General features: G+C 41.3%; 1 protein-coding gene across 1 annotated transcript in view; it reads right to left on the bottom strand.

Annotated features, from left to right (window-relative positions):
* The window catches only part of CSMD1 (CUB and Sushi multiple domains 1), a 930,570-nt gene that overhangs the window by 154,546 nt on the left and 756,467 nt on the right, over positions 1-19,557 (bottom strand). The window contains exons 24-26 of the mRNA XM_033142996.1: positions 16,445-16,636; positions 11,173-11,299; positions 7,555-7,757 (exon numbers count right to left, since the gene is read on the bottom strand). Of these exons, the coding sequence (XP_032998887.1) occupies positions 7,555-7,757; positions 11,173-11,299; positions 16,445-16,636 (522 nt within the window). The remainder of the gene's footprint in view (positions 1-7,554; positions 7,758-11,172; positions 11,300-16,444; positions 16,637-19,557) is intronic.

The raw sequence follows: 19,557 nt of genomic DNA, 5'->3' as shown, positions 1-19,557 counted from the left end.
CAGGTAACATCTAAATTGTACTTTAGTTCACAGAGACCTTGGAAAGGGAGGCTTTCCCTTCCATCCTGCCACAACTGAAATGCTAATACAAATGAGGCTACTCAAGAGGGAATACTAATATTACTTTCATTCAAAACAAATGCCATTCACAGAAAAAAAAAATCATTTTGAAAATATCTCACAGCGGCCTGGCAAGAGCACACAGCATAGCCTGCCACAGTCATGATCCACGTCCCTACATCTCGTCAGGCAGTCAGCGGGAATCCAACAAGGCAGACGCAGAGACAGATGCTGCTGCTGAAACAGTCTTTTTGCCAGACTATGTCCTGTGGCTCTTGAAACTGACAAATGTGCTCAATGTGCAGCCAGTGATGCTTAAGATCATCCTAGAGGAGCGAGGAGAGGCGGCGACATACTCAGCGACAGCAGTGGCCGGCTCCCAAATTGCTAATCCAATCAAAAGAATTTGTTAATTTGCTTTGTTTACCCTTTTCTCTCAGCTTCCATGTCCCTTAATGAATGTCTTTAAGTAGGAACATGACTCTCTTTCTGACCAGTTGGTTAGCTGATATGATCATTATAATCTGAAGCCCCATTCGCCCATGTGGGCTGCACACTTCTGCCTACTCTTTTTATCAAGCTTCACATTATCGTGTCTGGTGATAATGTTACCATTATAAGATCTGGGCCATTACAGACTCTTGAACAGGTGTAGCACTTCTCTTCTGATGGCTGTTAAGTAATGTGTTGTGGGCCATCCCAATCTCTGCTGAGCAGTGCAGGATTCCAGGGGTCTTGGCACTTAACCAGGGTTTGGAATGAGACATAGTGGAGACTGTGGTGTCTTTAAGATATATAGTTTTATTTACACATGTGTACTCCCAAGTCATTATAGGGGGAGTGCAGAACCTTATACCCTATGAGTGTCTGCTGTTGCTTCTCCCATAGCTTCAGCAATATTGAGTTGTAACCAGCCATGTTCCTGGTGTCCCACATGCAACCTGTCCCAACTTCCTTCATGCTCTTTCCAAAAACCTCCTGCAAAAGGACACTATATTCCTGTGGTGACATCACACACCCTGTAACCCTGGCAACCTCCCCCTCCCTACTATTTTGCCCCTGCCCACTACTCAGGGCCAGAGGAAGGACAGCATTTGTGGTGTCAATTGCTCTTAATGACCTGGTCTTGTCTATATTTTTACACTGTTAATTTCAATGTCTGTTACCTTCCTCCTCTAAACACTGATTAAAACCCAACACCCAGGAATCTAGGGAGATGCAGGGAACCCAGAAACCTGGAGAAAACAGGGAATCTACAAATCTATAACAGTATTTTGGCATAAAGGTACTAACCAAAGATATAGTAAGTAAGCCATTGGCCTCTTGATCTTAGGTAGAAAATATTTATTTGTTGTGTTTATTTTTAACAGACACACATAAAACTGAAAACATAAAAACCAGAGAGCAAAATTCAGAGAGCAGACTGGGTGGGTTCATAATGTAGTTATTGTGTCTTTAGATGAGTTGGAATCACCTGCTGTCCTACTTCTAGAATCCCACCCTGGATTCATGGACACACAGCAACTCTTGGTCAGTATTCCCTACCCTTTTTAGGTAAGGTACTGGAGGAAGTCATGGCACAGTAGTTGCAGGCATTCCTGGAGAGTACAGTACTGATTATCTAGACTGGAAGGAACTAGCCAGGGATATAAATTAAGAGCAACCTAGTGTGGGGAGCTACAGAGAGCACCAATGAACAAGGTGAGTTAAGTAGATGTGCAAGTTCAGCAGCAGGGAGCAGGGCAAGGAGGTCAGGGCATACCACTCTGACCCTCGTTTCCATGATCTAAATTAAATCACAGCATTTTAAAATGTACTGACATGTTCTGCATTTTGCATATTTGCATTTGCAGTGCTCTGTATTTCGATGTTTTGAATGTTTGCTGTAAGCTGCTTTGGGCACAGCTCATTGTGGAAAAGCAGCATATATAAATAAACTCAATCAATCCAAAACAGTGGTGTAGGTAGAATTCCAATAGGGATGTGGAGACTCCCCTGTGCTACACACTGTCTGTCTACAGCTATCTACCTGTTGAACAGAAGTTGTGGTTATTTCTGATGTGCAATAAGCTCCAGGCTGTCTGGGAACAAGTATTTCCCCCATTAGGTCAAGATGGCAGACTTGGAAAAGCTAATAGGAATAGGGAGGTTGACGACTGAGATCTAGATACACCTCACTTCCAGGATAATAACTCCTTGCTGTCAGGGAGAATGAGGGACGAGGGGGGGGGGGACATTGTTCTGAGGATTCTTGGGGTGGGGTGGGGTTGAACAGTTATCCTATCATGCCAAGGATACTTCCCCGGAGGCTGGAGGGATCCTGGTAGTGGGTGATTACTGACTGAGTGGTTGGTCTCCAGCTCTAGGCACAGCGCACAAGGATATCATCAATCTTCTGGCCTGGCAGTTGCACTGACAGTAGTCTTGGTTGACTAACCACCCACCAAGACTGTTAGGAGTAGTTTCACACTACTGATTGTGTTAAGACTTGCCTGCAGCCTTCAATAGTACAGCTCATTAACTGCTGCCAGCTCCACGGACCTAACACAATTCATGGGACTGCTCCAGCTTGGTTCTGATTCTTTCTAGAATGGTTTAGGCGTATCAAGCGTTTAGTGCTCAGCCAACAAAGGCAATCCATCTAAGCCAACAGCTAACCACTTTAACACCAAGGAGGGTTAACTGAAATAAAGCAGATTTAAATTATCAAGAAAACAGGTCAATTTAGACCAAGTTTCCCATTGACACTTCAGACAAATTTTGAAACTCTCTGATTTTTCATGCTTCCTTCTTTTTTCTTTTACCTGTACAGGGGATGTTTTATAATATTTCCATATCAGATCTCTCTTACAAATAGCACCCATAATGGTTTATGTGGTTAAGGATGGGAATGTAGGAACCTGCATATTGAATAAAGTTGCTCCATTCTGCTTCACTCTGTCTTGGCTCTACCCTCACAAAAATGAAAGTATGGGGGGGGGAATCACAATAACTGATAGGCAGACATAAGATTTCATGGAAGTGTTCCATTAATGAGACCTATGAAAGTAAGGATTTCTGCTTGCTCAGCAGGTTTTTTGTTTGTTTTTTACACCTCTCCTCTCTCCATGCACACCCTGCCTGCTCCCTGAATCTGCTGCAGAAGATTGGGGGAACTCCAGGACAGATTTAGTGGGTGTGCAGGGTGAGAAGAGGGTGGAGAAATCAGTGCGGTGACAGAACAATTTATTTAAAAGTAACACTTTGAAGAAGAAACTTATGCATCTGAGGAAGGGGAGGAGAGGGCAAAACCCTTACGCTACAGCATAGAGAGAAATATTAAACGAGCCAGTTTTAAGATGCTCCAAAAGAAATGGAGAAGTGTGGTTTCATTTCTTTTTAAGTATTGTACCATCACTGCAGTGAGTCCTTCCCTGCCTTGCAGGCCTTTTCCCAATTGGCCTGGGAGGGCAGGTCCCTGACTGACTCCAGCTACAAACGCTAAGGCTGCTGAGGGGGTTTTGTTACAGGGATTAGGTTGTTGCTGTCACAATGGCTAACAAAATTATGGTCATGCATTAATTTCCTGAAGGACACAGGGGAGAGAGGCTGTTCCTATGGCCTGGCATCTTTCCCATCAGCAAACTCTGGGTTATATCTAATGGTGGAGTGCATGAACAGAACAGGCTTCCACTCCTCTCCTCCTCTTCCTCTTGAAGCCTTTCCCCATGCCCTCAAAATCTACTTCCAGAGAGAGCTTGAGGGATTGTTGAGGGGCTAAAGGGGGGAAGAGAGGAAGGGGAAGTCACATTGCATGAGCAGAAATCACCTGCTTTGTCCCTCCTATGTACCAAGTGTGCATAATCAATATAACTGCAGATCTATTGCAATTCTCTAGATGTGTGAACTTCAAGAACAATTGTATTGTACCAATTAATTAATAATGCCTGCTTCACAAAAAAGAAATAACTGGGGGAAGACATATCTGACAATTTGGGCTCCTCTCAGGTTCCCAATTTTCCAATCTTATGTTCATTTCTCTGCACTTCTGCACTTTACCTGAAGGAGCGTCTCCACCCCCATCGTTCTGCCTGGACACTGAGGTCCAGTGCCGAGGGCCTTCTGGCGGGTCCCTTGCTGCGATAAACCAAGTTACAGGGACCCAGGCAGAGGGCCTTCTCAGCAGTGGCACCCGCCCTGTGGAACGCCCTCCCACCAGATGTCAAAGAGAAAAACAACTACCAGATTTTTAGAAGACATCTGAAGGCAGCCTTGTTTAGGGAAGCTTTTAATGTTTGAAGGACTATTGTATTTTAATATTTTGTTGGAAGCCACCCAGAGTGGCTGGGAAACCCCAGCCAGATGGGTGGGGTATAAATACATTATTATTATTATTATTATTAGTAGTAGTAGTAGTAGTAGTTTGAAAACACTTTAAAAAAAATACTCATGAAAATTTGTCAGCATTTTAGTCTGCATTTATCCTAATGTACACATTTTTGCAAGCAGTTTGACCTAATGTAATGCACTTTTATGTTGTTTTGTACGTATTATTTGGTTAGAGAACTGCATTGTAAAATTGAGAGAAGCAAAAATTTCAAGGGGTGTTCAGTTCACGTATTGTTTGGGAAAGTGTGAATTAGGTCAGTTCACATTAAAGGCAAACTGAACCTAATTTCTTACCTTTACCAAACTGTAATAAACAATTATGATTTCTCAGTATGTTCCTCCCACTCCACAATTACTCAAGACCTGATGTTTCAACCCAGGAGCAAGGTAAATGGAAACAGAGAAGGAACTATACATTCAACCTGCTGTTTCCTAAACCACTCCGATTAACTGTTTGCATCTATGAGTATCAAATGCCTTGGTATAATTAAGGTGCTATATTGTATAATTGTAGAGAACATAAAACATTTTTAGCAGTCTGATGATAATATTTCTTTTCTTTTCTTTCGCTGATTGTCATAAATGCCATCATCAACAAATAACCTACTTTGTTAGAAATGTCGGGAAGTAGGGTAAGTGTTTTGTTTTGCATTTTGTTGTATTATGCTTGATTATTTTTACAGTTTTAACTGTATCTAACATCTTATTGTATTCTTTATTGCTGTCATCTGCCCCAACATGAGTGGTGATGAAGGGCAGCAAATAATATAATAAATAAACAGGGATGCAGAAGTCAGCAAACTCCAAGTCTGCTAATTAATTAATCTGATCTTGGATACTCTTAAGGTCATAGGTCTACTGTGGCTAAAGGAAATGGGTTATTCAGTTAACAGGCATTTCATTCTCTACCTTCTTACACATACCAGTACTTCTCTGACTTGATGGGAGATGTTTAGTTAGGAACCCCAGTTTCTAATAACTAGTTTAAATATATTTAACCCTGCAAAGTAAAGGTCAGGGATGCACACTGAACTCCATTTTCTATCCCTTTATGCATGATTAAATGGTAATTAAGTTTTAATGAAAAGTGTTAGGGCTGATTACAATTAACATAATCGCACCAGTCAGTTCATGTCCTCATGGTGTTTTACATGCTGTGCTGAGCTGGTGAGACAATGGACTGTTGATGGGGTCCAAACATTTTGTGAGCAAAATACATTTGCATTCATCCAATTAATCATCTCCATCAGCATACTTATTAAAACAGGGTGTGTGTGTGTGTTGGAAACTTATGTATAGGAATCTGTAGCATATATTTATGCACATAAAAATTAATCTTTGAAAAATGGTGAACATCTGCAACCAAGCTGTAAGCCATGAAGATTACTCATAAGAGCAAAATTAAAAGCCATTTTGTGTTACTGTAACTGTATGGGAAGAACAATGTGACGAATTTTCCCCCCACACTGCTTTGGTAATGTACAGATGACCAAACCATGTGGTCGGAGCCAATGACATCCAGTCCTCAATTATGCCACTGTGGTAACATTTAAATAAGCATTACCTCTCATAAAAGTGACTATTTTTACTTCAAGACTCCCAAGGAATCCTATGAAAGGCTTGTCAGAGCTCTGGTAATTCTGCAGTTCAAAATGCAATCAAGTTCTGATTGGACATGTCTACACACACACACCCCACTACCACCACCAGTAGATCACTCAAGAATCCTTCGCCAATAGATCCTTTGCAAAAATGCACAGTTGCTAGGCACAGGAACAATGTAAACAGCAAAGGTGGAGGCATAGGAAGGTCCAAGTTGCATTTCCCCTAGCAATTGTTGACCCAACCCAAACATTTTTCTTTCCCCATACTGGACAAGGCCGGCATTGTTTTGAATTAGCAAGTTTATTTTGGCTAAATATGAGGCCAGTATGTGCAGCAATGCCAGTGCCAGACAATTCATGGATTGCAGTGTCATGCAGAGATTCTGTTGCTACTGATCAGGGCCAGATTTAGGTTTGATGAGGCCCTAAGCTACTGAAGGTAATGTGGCCCTTTATATGTCCAGCTGTCCTTTGTCGAGAACAAATTGTCGCTATATGGTAATTTATGGACATAATACGTATCTAAAGCCATTTGCACAGGCAGAATGTAGGCACCCTATATATCGAAATCAGCAAACCAGTGGTATTTTACAGAGCAGGCTAGCAGGCAGGGCCCATTACTTGCATCCTAGGAGCCTACACCACACAAAACACTGTTGCTGTATGTAGGTTTTATTTTATTTGTGTTTTTTTTATCTTATATTTTGGAAATGTACATCCAGGGGTTTTTTTTTCTTTAGTTTTTTTTGGGGCCCCCATGAGAGTGGGGTCCTCAGCTGTAGCTTGTTTAGCTTATATGTAAATCCAGCACTGCTACTGATGATGATAAATTACTGTAGCAGTTCAAGAGCCACTTTCTAATGGTTTTATTTTCTGTCACTCTGGAAATGTTTGAAAGGCCAAAACCATGTGGAAAGGGTCAACTGTGTGAGTCCTTTCCCCTCCCTTTCTTGACTAGGTAAAAAAAATGAGAGAGAGATCCCACCAACATTTCCAGCCTTTCACATGTTGCCACAGTAGCAATGGGATGAGCGCTGCCAGAAACAGCTCCCGTGCTGCTGCGGTCATCAGTGAAATGGTTCAGTGTATCAGGGAACCACGGAATGGAAGCAGTGGCTTCTTATTCGACACAGCTTGCTTCCCTTTAAGAATGAAATGTTTATGATTCAAGTAAATGCCGTGTTTGATGTGAAATGCAGCAATTTGCACAGCAAAGTTTTCCAGGTAAAATCTGATCTGAGACACCACACCCCTGTATATTACAACGTATGTTAAGGTTGTTTCATTTGAATACAAAATTGAAATATGCAATTTGTCAAGAAGCATAAAGCAGAATATTTGGGGGAACTGTTTGTTTATATTTCTAGCAGATGTCAGCTAATTCAGCATACAGTCAATAGATTTTGGGTTCTTACCAGACTGAAACTTGTTTTCAAGATGGCATACCAGACCACGCTATTAGCAACAAAAACATGAAAGGCCAAAACTCGATTTTACTCAAGGACTAAACAAATCCACCTACTTGAAAACTGGATAGAAAATCCTGATTTGCTAATGAAGAAGTCACTGTCAAATTGCAACGTCAGGGAGTTGAAAGTACTATAAATATCTTCAGGAAGAGCTGAGCCGCTCCACTCTTTCAGTAGAATACTGCTTTCAACGGGACCATCCCACACTTTGAGTATGTCATGAGCCACCTCAGTGTCAAAAACAATAAAATGCAGACTGCAAAGGAAAGAAGAAGGTGAGACACTTGTCATTCATGGCTACCTTTGGTGCTAAATAAAAAGGGCAGATTAAGGTCTGACAGGCATGTAACAACACATAAATTAACCATGATTAAATCCATTTATTTGAATGAACGTAAGTGTGAATCTTCTTTGTTTCATTGTGGCTATAATAATTAACATGAAGCTACAAAATGCATCCAGTAAAAAGGAAGAAAACCTGGTCTATCAGCATTCTTCTCTGGTTAGCTCCAGACATATCTGGGGTACATGTATGCAAGCTCCAGAACACATGATAGAATCATAGAATCATAGAGTTGGAAGAGACCACAAGGGCCATCCATTCCAACCCCCTGCCAAGCAGGAAACACCATCAAAGCATTCCTTACAGCTTTTTTATTTGGAACCATTGCTGAACTGATTGCCAATTCTCAAGATGCGGATGCCACTAGACATATCCCAATAACACTGGCTTATACAGTGGCTGACCTTTGCACCCTGTGTGACACCAAAATGTGGCACCTTCCCTCTCACCTACCATTATACATTGTAGTTGTAGCACCCCCAGCAGTGCCCTGAGGTTCTGAGGCCCATGTGACCCATCCAGTCATACTCCCTTAAATCCACCTCTGAGATTATATTGCAATTGGTTGTTATTATTATTGTTTGAATTTATATACTGCCCTATAACCAGAGGTCCCACGGCAATATATAAAACCACAAAATACATTTGGTTTTACATGCAGGCAACTGATGCCCAGTTACTTAGGAGAATGCCCCACTGAACTCAATGGGATTGCCATCCAAGTAGCCACAAACACATTTGCACTGTGAAGATCCTAAATGTGATGCGGGGGGGAAAAGGTCTGAACTTAGCTAGATGAACACTGCATCAGTTTAATTCCTCTTCCAGATTAAACAAGCTGGTAGCATCAATTAGCTTCCCCCCCCCAAAAAAAATTAAAAAACATAAATCTCCTTTATTCCAAAACTTATTTTAAACCCAGAAATAAAGTGTTGCAAAGGACTGCGTTAATTTGAAGAGAAAGAAAACCAACATACATTTAGGAATTCATTTCTCAGTGCCTGGTCACCACAACCCCTCCTTTAAATTCAGAAGCATTACTTGACATTGGACATTCACAGCTCAAAATGAACTACTGAAGGAATGTTTTATTTCTGAGGATGTAATCAACAAACTTAAGCACAAAATAATATAAAATAAATTGTAAAGGGCGGAAATGATCCAAAAATATCCCAATGAAGACCAAGTGTGCTCAGTGCCAATGGACTGGAAACTATTGAGATGGTGGCACTGAAGGCGAGGTGGGAGAGGGAATGCCATGGAGAAAGACAAAGGATGAGACACATAGATGAAAAGAGACAACCACCTGCTTGACTGGGAAGGCCATTCCTGGTTCACACTAAGAAGCTATTTTTAAATGTCCCTAGAGCTGCCCACAGAAATCTGTGCAGAAACCCAATGGAATTGGGCAGCAGTGTGTTCAAACCTACACCCTCTCAAAGCAGACTGCTGAGGACCAAACATGTTCAGTGGACGCAAAATACTGACTGCAGGAGGATGAAAATTTGGTGTGTGTATGTGTGGTAGAGTGGCTGAAACCCTGAACATGTGCACACTGCATTCATTACGCCACTTTGTTCAGGGCCTCACTCGTCACTTAACATTAGACATTCACAACTGCAAGTAAACAAGAATATTGGTGGGTTGTTTTACCTTTTCCCATATCAAATTCAATGTCAGTTACATTATAAGTCAGACCTTGGAGACCTGAATACACTTGAAGCATGACAATGCCTACTATGCTGATAAGCATGTCAGGATCTTTCATAGATTTTGTTACCATTTCCACACGGTGAAGCACCATCCACATTTTTAAAACATTAAACATTACATGTGATGGTGTAAAACACTGCCCAGAGAGCTACACTTATTGGAAATGGTCACAGTTCAATGCCGTTTTCCCACTTGCTGTAATAAATATTGACTCCGAAGGCTGCTAATAAGTAAATATTAAATCTGTTTTCCACCTACAGATGGTTGTTTGTAATTTCTTATTTCATTCTATATTAATTTCACATTTGCCATTCCTATTAAAATGCAAATGGAGCAATGAATTCACTCGTGATTGAGTGGGTGTCTTTTGGTCTAGTATTAGGGGAATACAGTTATCTTTCTATTCTAGGAAGAAGAAAATGAAATTGTGTGGGAAAAAACATTATGAATTTCTCTGAATATGTATAAGGAAAGTATTTTAGCAAACAGTTTCCCTCCCCAGTTAAACTTCAGCCTATTTATGTAAGAATATTAACTATTTGAGAGTAAACATGATACTTAAAAGTACAATGAATTAGGATTTTCATTTTACTCCAGTTAGAATGCATTACAAAAAAATTCTAATATGCTATCATTCCTGAGAGATTGCATCTGCACTGCTATATAGGTTCATCTGTCTCTCCTCCACCTGAAGAATGGGCAGTTTTCTTGCTGTGGAAATGAGTTCTCTAATGGTTTGTGAATTACTTCCTGAGAAACCCTTACAATGTGATTCTGCAGATCAGTTTAGCTCAGTGAGACCAATATAGTTACTTTCATTGCTAAAACTAGATCCAGTTCTAATAAGTAGAGTAGATCCTATAAGATGCCATGAAAGGTGACAGGTTGGGATCCTGTGCTCTCATTTATTTTGCCACTTCATGGCAAAAATAAAGATGAAGCATGGGTAGAATAGCATTAATGGCTACTTTTGATATGATGGGCTTATCAGGGAGGAACATTCTCAGGGATGACTCACACCCTGCCCAGCACCTTATCAATATCCTGCCCTCGGGCAGGAGATATAGAAGCATGATAAGCCGCACCAACAGGTTAAAGAACAGCTTCTACGCATGGCTGTGAAGCTGCTGAATGGAAAACAGCAACATTGCAGCTGATGTTCAGGGTTGGTGGTTGTACGACAGCACATAGAGTGTAACAAGGACAGGGAGATTGGGGGGAGGGAGGCTCATTTAATCTCACTGTAAACATGGTACAGTGACAATAAAGTATTTCTATTCTATTTCTATTGTTATCTGCTCACAAAGAAATTTACGATACAGATCTAAGCATGTTCACTCACAAGTCCCAATGAGTTCAGTAAGGCTTACATCCTAGTATGTTTGCACATCAAAGGTTGTCCCTTTTGGTCCTACAATACATATATAACCAATGGCAGCTCATGATTTCTGGAAGTAATTTGTTAAATATTGTGAATCAGGCATCTTTTAATCTTGCAATTTACCCCTTAAAAGAGCAAACAAGAACGAGGTATATATATATAATGCAGATGGTCAAACATATAGTGCTATGACTTGGATGATACTAAATTTAATAGCTGAGACTGCATGCATACCTAATTGTCCTCCCTGGGTCTGCTTCTATAATCCAAGTACAATGAAGATTATTGTCATATGGAGCTGGATAACCAGGAGACAGAATGCGGCCTGAAGTAGCAGCGTGAATACGTCCACCACATTCAGCTGAAAAGAAAAGGCAAAAACAATCAATTTTCAGAGAGAAGTGCCATGCACAGTTGAGGTACTTTACTTTACAGAAAGGTTAGAACTCTTAATTTTAGTAGAACCTGATTGCTTGTAATATACCAAGCTTCTTGGTGAAATGATGCACAGCCAAGAGCCAGAAAAGAAAAATTAGAATAAAGAAAGGAAGTTGGAATAACTTTATGGGGTCTTATATTAAACATTAGGTGAAAGGTAAAGAACCCCTGGACAGTTAAATCCAGTCAAAGGTGACTATGGTGTTGTGGCGCTCATCTCGCTTTCAGGCTGAGGGAGCAGGCATTTGTCCACAGACAGCTTTCCTGGTCATGTGGCCAGCATGACTAAACCGCTTCTGGTGCAACGGAACACCGTTACGGAAAGCAGAGCGCACGGAAATGACGTTTACCTTCCCGCTGCAGTGGTACCTATTTATCTACTTGCACTGGCGTGCTTTCGAACTTCTAGGTTGGCAGGAGCTGGGACAGAGCAACGGGAGCTCACTCTGTCATGGGGATTCAAACTGCCGACCTTCTGATAGGCAAGCCCAAGAGGCTCAGTGGTTTAGACCACAACGCCACCTGCATTAAGCCACCTAGGACATGCAAGGTGAATTCAAATGCAAAAGTGGTGCAGTGCAATCCTTTGAAAGTTAAAATTTTTTTGGAGGGGTTGGGGGGATCTGTAAAAAAACAAACACATTTTTGAACATATTTTCTCAAACAACAAATACATCTACACGTGTTTAATCTAAAAATGTGCACTTTAAAATCCAAGAACCGCATTGGAAAATCTAAAGAAGTGAAAAGTACAAAGAATAACCATCTACACTTTCATCCAGGAAGTGTGAATCAAGTTCAGTTTGTGTAACGACTCACATAAATCAAGTACTTCAAGCATCTCTACTTCTATTAAAGTTCTTTCTTAGCTGTGGTAGTAGTAGCAGCAGACTAGTAAGCAACACTTTCAAAGTAGGGTTCATTTACTTTTATATGTGCTGCCAAGTGTATGAAATAGCCCAAAGAGATAGCCCAGCAGATAAAAACTTTGGACTTCGTGAACAGGTAAGGAGCCTCTAGGAGAAACTTGTTGCAGCCCTGGTTCAGATGATGTCTGTAAGTTTGAAAACGGCGTGTGACAAGACCTTGTGCCTTCCCTGTCCCCTGGCAGCAGCAGCACTCTATCCAATCTATCACCCCATTGTTTCTGATGGGGCACAATTAGTTTTTTTTAAAACCAGAGGAAGGATAGAGAAGTACAAAGACATTATTCCACCCACAGTTCTGACTGCTGGCAGCTGTCTGGCAGGGCAGTGAGTAACTGGGAAAACCACCTTTGGTTTGTCCCCCACCCCCACCCCACCCCACAATAGGATTTAACCCTCAGAGAACCAATTTATTTTTTTTACAGGCAAAGGTACATCAATTGATGACAAGGCAGTATCTGAGTAACCCAGAACCAGCTCCGGTAGCGTGAAAAATATTTTCTTGTTATACTTTTAAGAAGTTATAATTCGAGCTTCCCTTTGAGCACTGTCCTATGGAATTATCCTAAAGTGTTAGCATTCAGATATGTGCTATCTAGCACTCTTCCTCCTGACAATATGCTTCTCGCATGGATGAGCAAATCACACTCCACAAATAGCCCACAGCATTTGCATGGGTTGTAGCCATACGGCTGGAAAATAAGAGTAACCTTTTCTTTACCCTGATGGAAATGTTTTTTCTTCTCACTTCTTAACGTGTTTCACATATACCTTTTGATAGCAACATAAGACAAGCTATTTCACATCTTGCTCGGTCAGAATCCAGAGTTTTCGTAACTGGCAAGTCAAGATGACACAACCTTTATGTCATGTGTAAGCGAGGAGCTTGAAACGGCTGAGAGCACAGACGAAACACATAAGGGTACTCAATTAGTTTCATGTTTCTAGGTTTGATGGTTCTCTTGCATGAGATTGAAAAAATATTTTCCCAGTCAGAGAATTCTGCAAAGAATGTATCTACTCAGCCACTTTCCCTTTGTTCGGACACACATCATACAAGACTATCAATTAAAAAAAGAGAGAGAAAGGGCGGTGGTGGGGGTGGAGAATCAAAGGATGCCATTTAATGTGTGCTTAAAGCAGGAAAGATTAGAATTGAACGGAACACGTGATGACAAAGAAATGAATTTATGCATTATACATGCCTGTTCCCACCCTCTTAAATAGAACCTTTTGTTGTCAGTGGGAACTCTGGCAAAGCTGTCCTGCATTAGACCTGGAAAAGAACTCCAAGTGCCCATATTCTCAGTTCCGCTGCCTGAGCCTTCTCTGGATGATGGGGCAAGTTTGCAGCTGGTGCCAAAGCTGCCTTTTTGGATGCTAGCGTTCATGTGCAATGCATCAGCAAGTTAGGTGTGGCTACAGGGGGCTTATTTAAGCCCACCCCTCCTCCTCAACCTCTGCTGGAGGGCATCCCCCCTCCCTTTGTTGCAGTTTGGCTTACAGTGGTCATTTCTGGGCAACAGGGAAATTTTTTGACTCAGTTGTCTGGTTTGGCAAGTGGGGTTTTTCACCTTCTCCATGCTGTAGGGTTGGGAAAGGAGGCCGATTAGCCATGGTGTCTGTTCACTCAGCCATTAGGCCTAGGTTAATTTGGCTCCTGCACTGTTACCTCTTTTAAACAGGTTAATCATGTCACATGTCTGAAGCTCAACATAAAAAAAAACTAAGATCATGGCCACTGGTCCCATCACTTCCTGGCAAATAGAAGGGGAAGAAATGGAGGCAGTGAGATATTTTACTTTCTTGGGCTCCATGATCACTGCAGATGGTGACAGCAGTCACGAAATTAAAAGACGCCTGCTTCTTGGGAGGAAAGCAATGACAAACCTAGACAGCATCTTAAAAAGCAGAGACATCACCTTGCTGACAAAGGTCCGTATAGTTAAAGCTATGGTTTTCCCAGTAGTAATGTATGGAAGTGAGAGCTGGACCATAAAGAAGACTGATCGCCGAAGAATTGATGCTTTTGAATTATGGTGCTGGAGGAGACTCTTGAGAGTCCCATGGACTGCAAAAAGATCAAACATATCCATCCTTAAAGAAATCAGCCCTGAGTGCTCACTGGAAGGGCAGATCCTGAAGTTGAGGCTCCAATACTTTGGCCACCTCATGAGAAGAGAAGACTCCCTGGAAAAGACCCTGATGTTGGCAAAGATGGAGGGCACAAGGAGAAGGGGACGACAGAAGATGAGATGGTTGGACAGTGTTCTCGAAGCGACTGGCATGCGTTTGGCCAAACTGCGGGAGGCAGTGGAGGATAGGGGTGCCTGGAGTGCTCTGGTCCATGGGATCACGAAAAGTCAGACACGACTAAACGACTGAACAACAACAACAATAATGTCACTTTTGCAAGAAGGTAAAGGAAGCAGAGCATGTTAGGTTTGCATGTTAGTGACCTTTGGGGATGACTGTCAGTGCTTAAGGCCTGAACATGAGAGCAGGCTTCCTCAACCTTGTAGGCCCCTAAGGGGTGTGTGTGTGTGTGTGTGTGTGTGTGTGTGTTTGTGGGTAGGTCTCCCTACTTACCTTCAAGGTGTGGCTGGAGTTAGGGCTAGGCAAATATGCTTGCTTCTTGCCTGGCAGGAGTTTGGTCACCCTTATAGCTGCACAAGTCCCATAAACGTAAATAATTCCCATACCAATAGTTCTGCTTTATGTCTCTCAGTGTTTGTTTTAGCTATCAGCCTGAAAAGCCCACCTCAAAAGAAAGACAAGCAGCTAAAGTTCCAGGTTACTCGCCCTCTAATGGATTACCCGTCTGAAAAGACCTTTTGACTATACCCCCAATTTTGTCCACACAGAGCTTTTCCCTCACTGCACAGAATCTACTGGAGGCATTAGTTCCTATGGGGACAGAAAACAGGCACTGCATGGGTGAAATGGGACAATCGATGGCCCCTTCCTCGCAGATGGCTCATGAGAATGGCTGTAGGTCTCCACTTCCTATTTTGCCCTCACAACATTTTCCCACTCCTCATACAGGGATAGTGAAAAGGATCCCAAGACTAGCCAAGATATTGGATTGGCTCAGAACAATTGCCAGCCATTCCAGTGGGGGTCTCTCTCTCTCTCTCTCTCTCTCTCTCTCTCTCTCTCTCTCCCTGAAGAGCTTGAGTAATTCCTGAATTACTTTGGAAAGCTCATCATCTCCAGTTTCCAGCAGGATAATAAGACCAGGTTTTGTGTGTGACCGCATGAAAACAAACATTTCAGAAAAAGAGCAACTCAGATATTGAATTTCACATTAATCCCATTATTAATGGAGAAAGCATACAACTGATCTAGTCTTATATACCTTGTGAATAGAAAATGAGTAGAATGTGATATAGTAAAAATCCATGCAAAGAACAATACACAAATATTAGCCTTGCCACAAGACAGCTAAATGATGATTTGTTAAGAAACCGGCCTGTGTTTCAGTGAGGGACAGGGAGAGATGGGGGGAGGGATACTTTTGTACACTCAAGAAGGCTTATATCTTCAGAAACAAGGGCAATAAAATTGCTGCTGCTGCTGTTGTTGTTATAATCTTCTGTCTAGGGACCCTAATTTGCCACCAATTTTGCAGGGGGTCAGTTTAGACAATACTAATTGGGACAAAATAATTCATGGGGACCTCGCAGAGAATGAGCATTCTTTTTAGTAAGAAATGCCACAGGATTTTGCTTCAAGGCAAAACATGAGGTGAATATGGGGATTTCTACTTGGGTGTGAAATGTGAAGAGAACTGAGAGAGTTTTGATAAGGATGCTGAAATTTCTTGTAGTCTGTAGTCCATTCATTCCTAGGCTGCATCAAATGTCCTTCAAAAGTCAAGGTAAAAGCATACCAGAGGGATTTCAAGAAAAGCCAAAAGTATTTCAGGGAGAGTAGTAGTAGATTTCCTCAGAGATGGCCCACATACTTAGTTCCAAATATGTATATGGTGATAGTTGGGGGAAACCTGAGATAGATTATATACCATTTCAAAGCATCGCTATCAAATATGTAATAATTTGTAATTATATGTAATAATAATAAATAGAGCTATGAAGTGTTTTAACATACAACTTTTAGATTACTGTGTTATCTAACATTACCTGTACAAGTCGGCAAAGGCTTGTCCCACACTCTTCGATCTCCACTTAGGCAGGTAATAGTGCTGCTACCGTGCATTGTGTAGCCTGGATTGCAACTGTACAAAACAACCGTGTCTGTGTAATGGCCTTCATCGCGGATCTTGTAGCCATAGTTTGGCGTTCCAGAATCCTCACATTTCACTAAATCAAAGCCTATAAAGGAAAGCAAAATATGGAAAAACACATTTGAACAATTTGAATTCTGTATTGCGGCACACAATTAAGTCATTTCACTACTTATAACAGAGATGACTCCCCATGTCTGTCTGCTCATGGGGAGGGCTTTTGACACCGAGAAAAGCAGGGAGATATTCACAGATTTCCCTTCCCTTTGCAGCTCTCCCACATTTCACCTTCCATGCTGATTTTGAGGATCCTCTAATCCTTTGGAACATATTGTTTTTGGGGTGGGGAGAAGGGGACACAGGAACTGCATGGGGAAGAGGGGGATCCATTTTCTTTCATGAGTGGATGGCACTGTGGCACAGGGAGAAAATTTGAGGCTACATATGTTCTACATGTTATCAGTAAGTTCAAAGATTATAGTCTCCCTAACTTTGTTTTTATGCGCCGTGAGGGGAGTTAGAACTTTGCCCATCAGATATGCCTATTCCACGTCTGACATCCTAGGTCCACATGTGGGTGCACCATGTGAATATGTTCACATGTAAAAACCCAATGTACAGAGTCCCTAATTGGGTTTTCAAATTATGAATCAGTTATGGTGCTGCCCATGCCCACACGTGTTGGAGTTAAGGCATGTATACCCTATTCAAACATTACACCCAATCCGTGGACATCTGGGAGAATTAGAGGTGGGGCAGGCGTACCTGGAGGGCAGGGTGGGAAGTTGAGTTTTCACTCTCTCGCCACTTGTGGGGGATAAGAATGGTGAGCATATCATCCAATTCGACCCAAAAAGTATCTTCATTTCACATAAATGAGATCATCAAATTTGACCTCACTATTTTCCAATTTTGGGGCTCTTCTGATGTTATTCCTTCCTGTGCCATGGAGTCAATGTCAGAAAACAAAAATGTGATGATCTCTTGAAAACTGGACACCTTTTATTAATTACTGAAGAAATAAGGCATAGCCATCAACATATGTCATTGGCGCATTAAATTTATGGCAATATTTCAATATGGAAATTACAAATATCAATGTATTACGTATTTTCCCCTTGTTTTTTGAAGTATTTGTATCCTATCATACTGTGCAAATGCACCTCAAGTTGAAATCAATAAACTTGGGAAAAATATATTTAGGTACTATAGAATACGAAAGCAACATACAAAGAATAACACAACAGCACTTCTAATAACTAAGTATGAGCTGGGCCCCAAATGCCCCCCTTAAATAAAAAGGTTTAAGTTGCTCACAAAGAGTTACATTATTGTGTGTGTATGTGTGGATCCATATCCATATCCATAGCTTGCCTTCAATAGAGACAATTTATGCTACCCGAGTTAGGAAGAGAGCAGAGAGAATTGTAGCAGATCCTTTACATCCCGGTCATCATCTGCTTGATTTACTTCCATCTGGACGTCACTATAGGACTTCATATACAAAATCGGCCAAAATTTACCCAGGCAGTTTGGCCAGGCACAAAAATAGTTTTTTCCCTTGTGCCATTAAATTGTTAAATTCGTAGTTGTATAGCTGAAGGGGAGGTAAATTATGGGTGGGATTTCTTTGCTTCTTTGTATTGTGAGAGGAACAGTGTCTGTATGTTTACATTGCAATGTAGCCGAAACAAAATCCAAGTATGTTGGAAAATGTACTTGGCCAATAATAATAATAAATTATTCCTATTCCTATTCCTATCCATATCATATTATTATTAGTTTGGTTCTCCCCTTAAACTACTCACACTGCCTCAAAAAGAGTTTGGCAAAAGCCAAAACCAGCCAAACACAGCCCTGAAACACTACTTTTAAACTACCGCTTAGTCAAGTGAAGGAGAACTTATATATATATAAATACTACATATCTGACCAAGGGTGCATTACCTGTTTTGTTTTGTTCGTAAGAACCTATTTAACTCTTTCCCCTAAACATTTTACTTTTAAACCATTAAGATTTGTGGTAGGCTGACATACCTAACACCACTACATTTTTAAAAGGCTCCAAAATTAAGCATCAGTTTTCAAGCGCTGGGAGAGTTCTTGTTTTTTTTTAAAAAAGCAGCATGATCATATCATCTGTGCCAAATCAGAATCTCAGTTGTAGCCAGATGACAAAGAAGAATGTTTCAGAAACGGTTTCAAATGCAGCACAGCACAGCAGAACAGAGTTGCTGCTGTAAAAGTAAAGTTAAAAGGTGCAGATGTACACATGGGTCATTCTGTGTGCTTCTTTGGGCTAGAGCCACAGAGCTCAAGTTGAAATAAGCAAACATTCCAGATTTTGTGATCTGTGATTCAAATGACTGCAATGCAAACTTGCTGGGGATTCTCAGCAACAGATGTCAATCATACAGACATGAAAACATGATGAATCTGTTTATTGCCACCAGGTGCCTTGATAGGTAGGTAATAAGTAGCCTCCAAAAAATCCACCAACATATTAGAATGCAGGTCATCTCTGAGTGTTATTTGTCAAGACTGCACACTGTTTACGGTAACAAACGCTGTATACAGAAAAGGAACATTTCCTTCCGATTTATAGGCAGTGATGCATTGCGTGTCAACAACATTATACTTAACCACTTGTCAAATTTGTAAGTGGCAAAATATCACCACTTATCAACACAACTAGGTTTAAAAGGCTTCAAGTCAAATGGATTGCCCACAAGGCTGAATCTGAACTTGCAGGCTTGCGTGTCCCTGCAATTTCACCTTGCCACAGAAAAAGAATAATAATAAGATGAAATGATGCATTTACCTTTCAGAAAAGAGGTGACCCCTAACAATGCACTTGGATGATAATCTCCTTAGGGAAGAGATGTGAGGAGAAATGCATTTTAAATCCAAAAAAAATTCTGAACCGGAAGTTTGACTGCTTTTGCTAACTGGGGACCACTTTCCAGTACAGTCGTACCTTGTTTTGCGACCGGGATCCGTTCTGGAGCC

This window comes from Lacerta agilis, chromosome 3 (genome assembly GCF_009819535.1).
Source record: "Lacerta agilis isolate rLacAgi1 chromosome 3, rLacAgi1.pri, whole genome shotgun sequence".
NCBI lineage: Eukaryota > Metazoa > Chordata > Lepidosauria > Squamata > Lacertidae > Lacerta > Lacerta agilis.
This window is presented reverse-complemented; position numbering and strand designations above follow the sequence as displayed.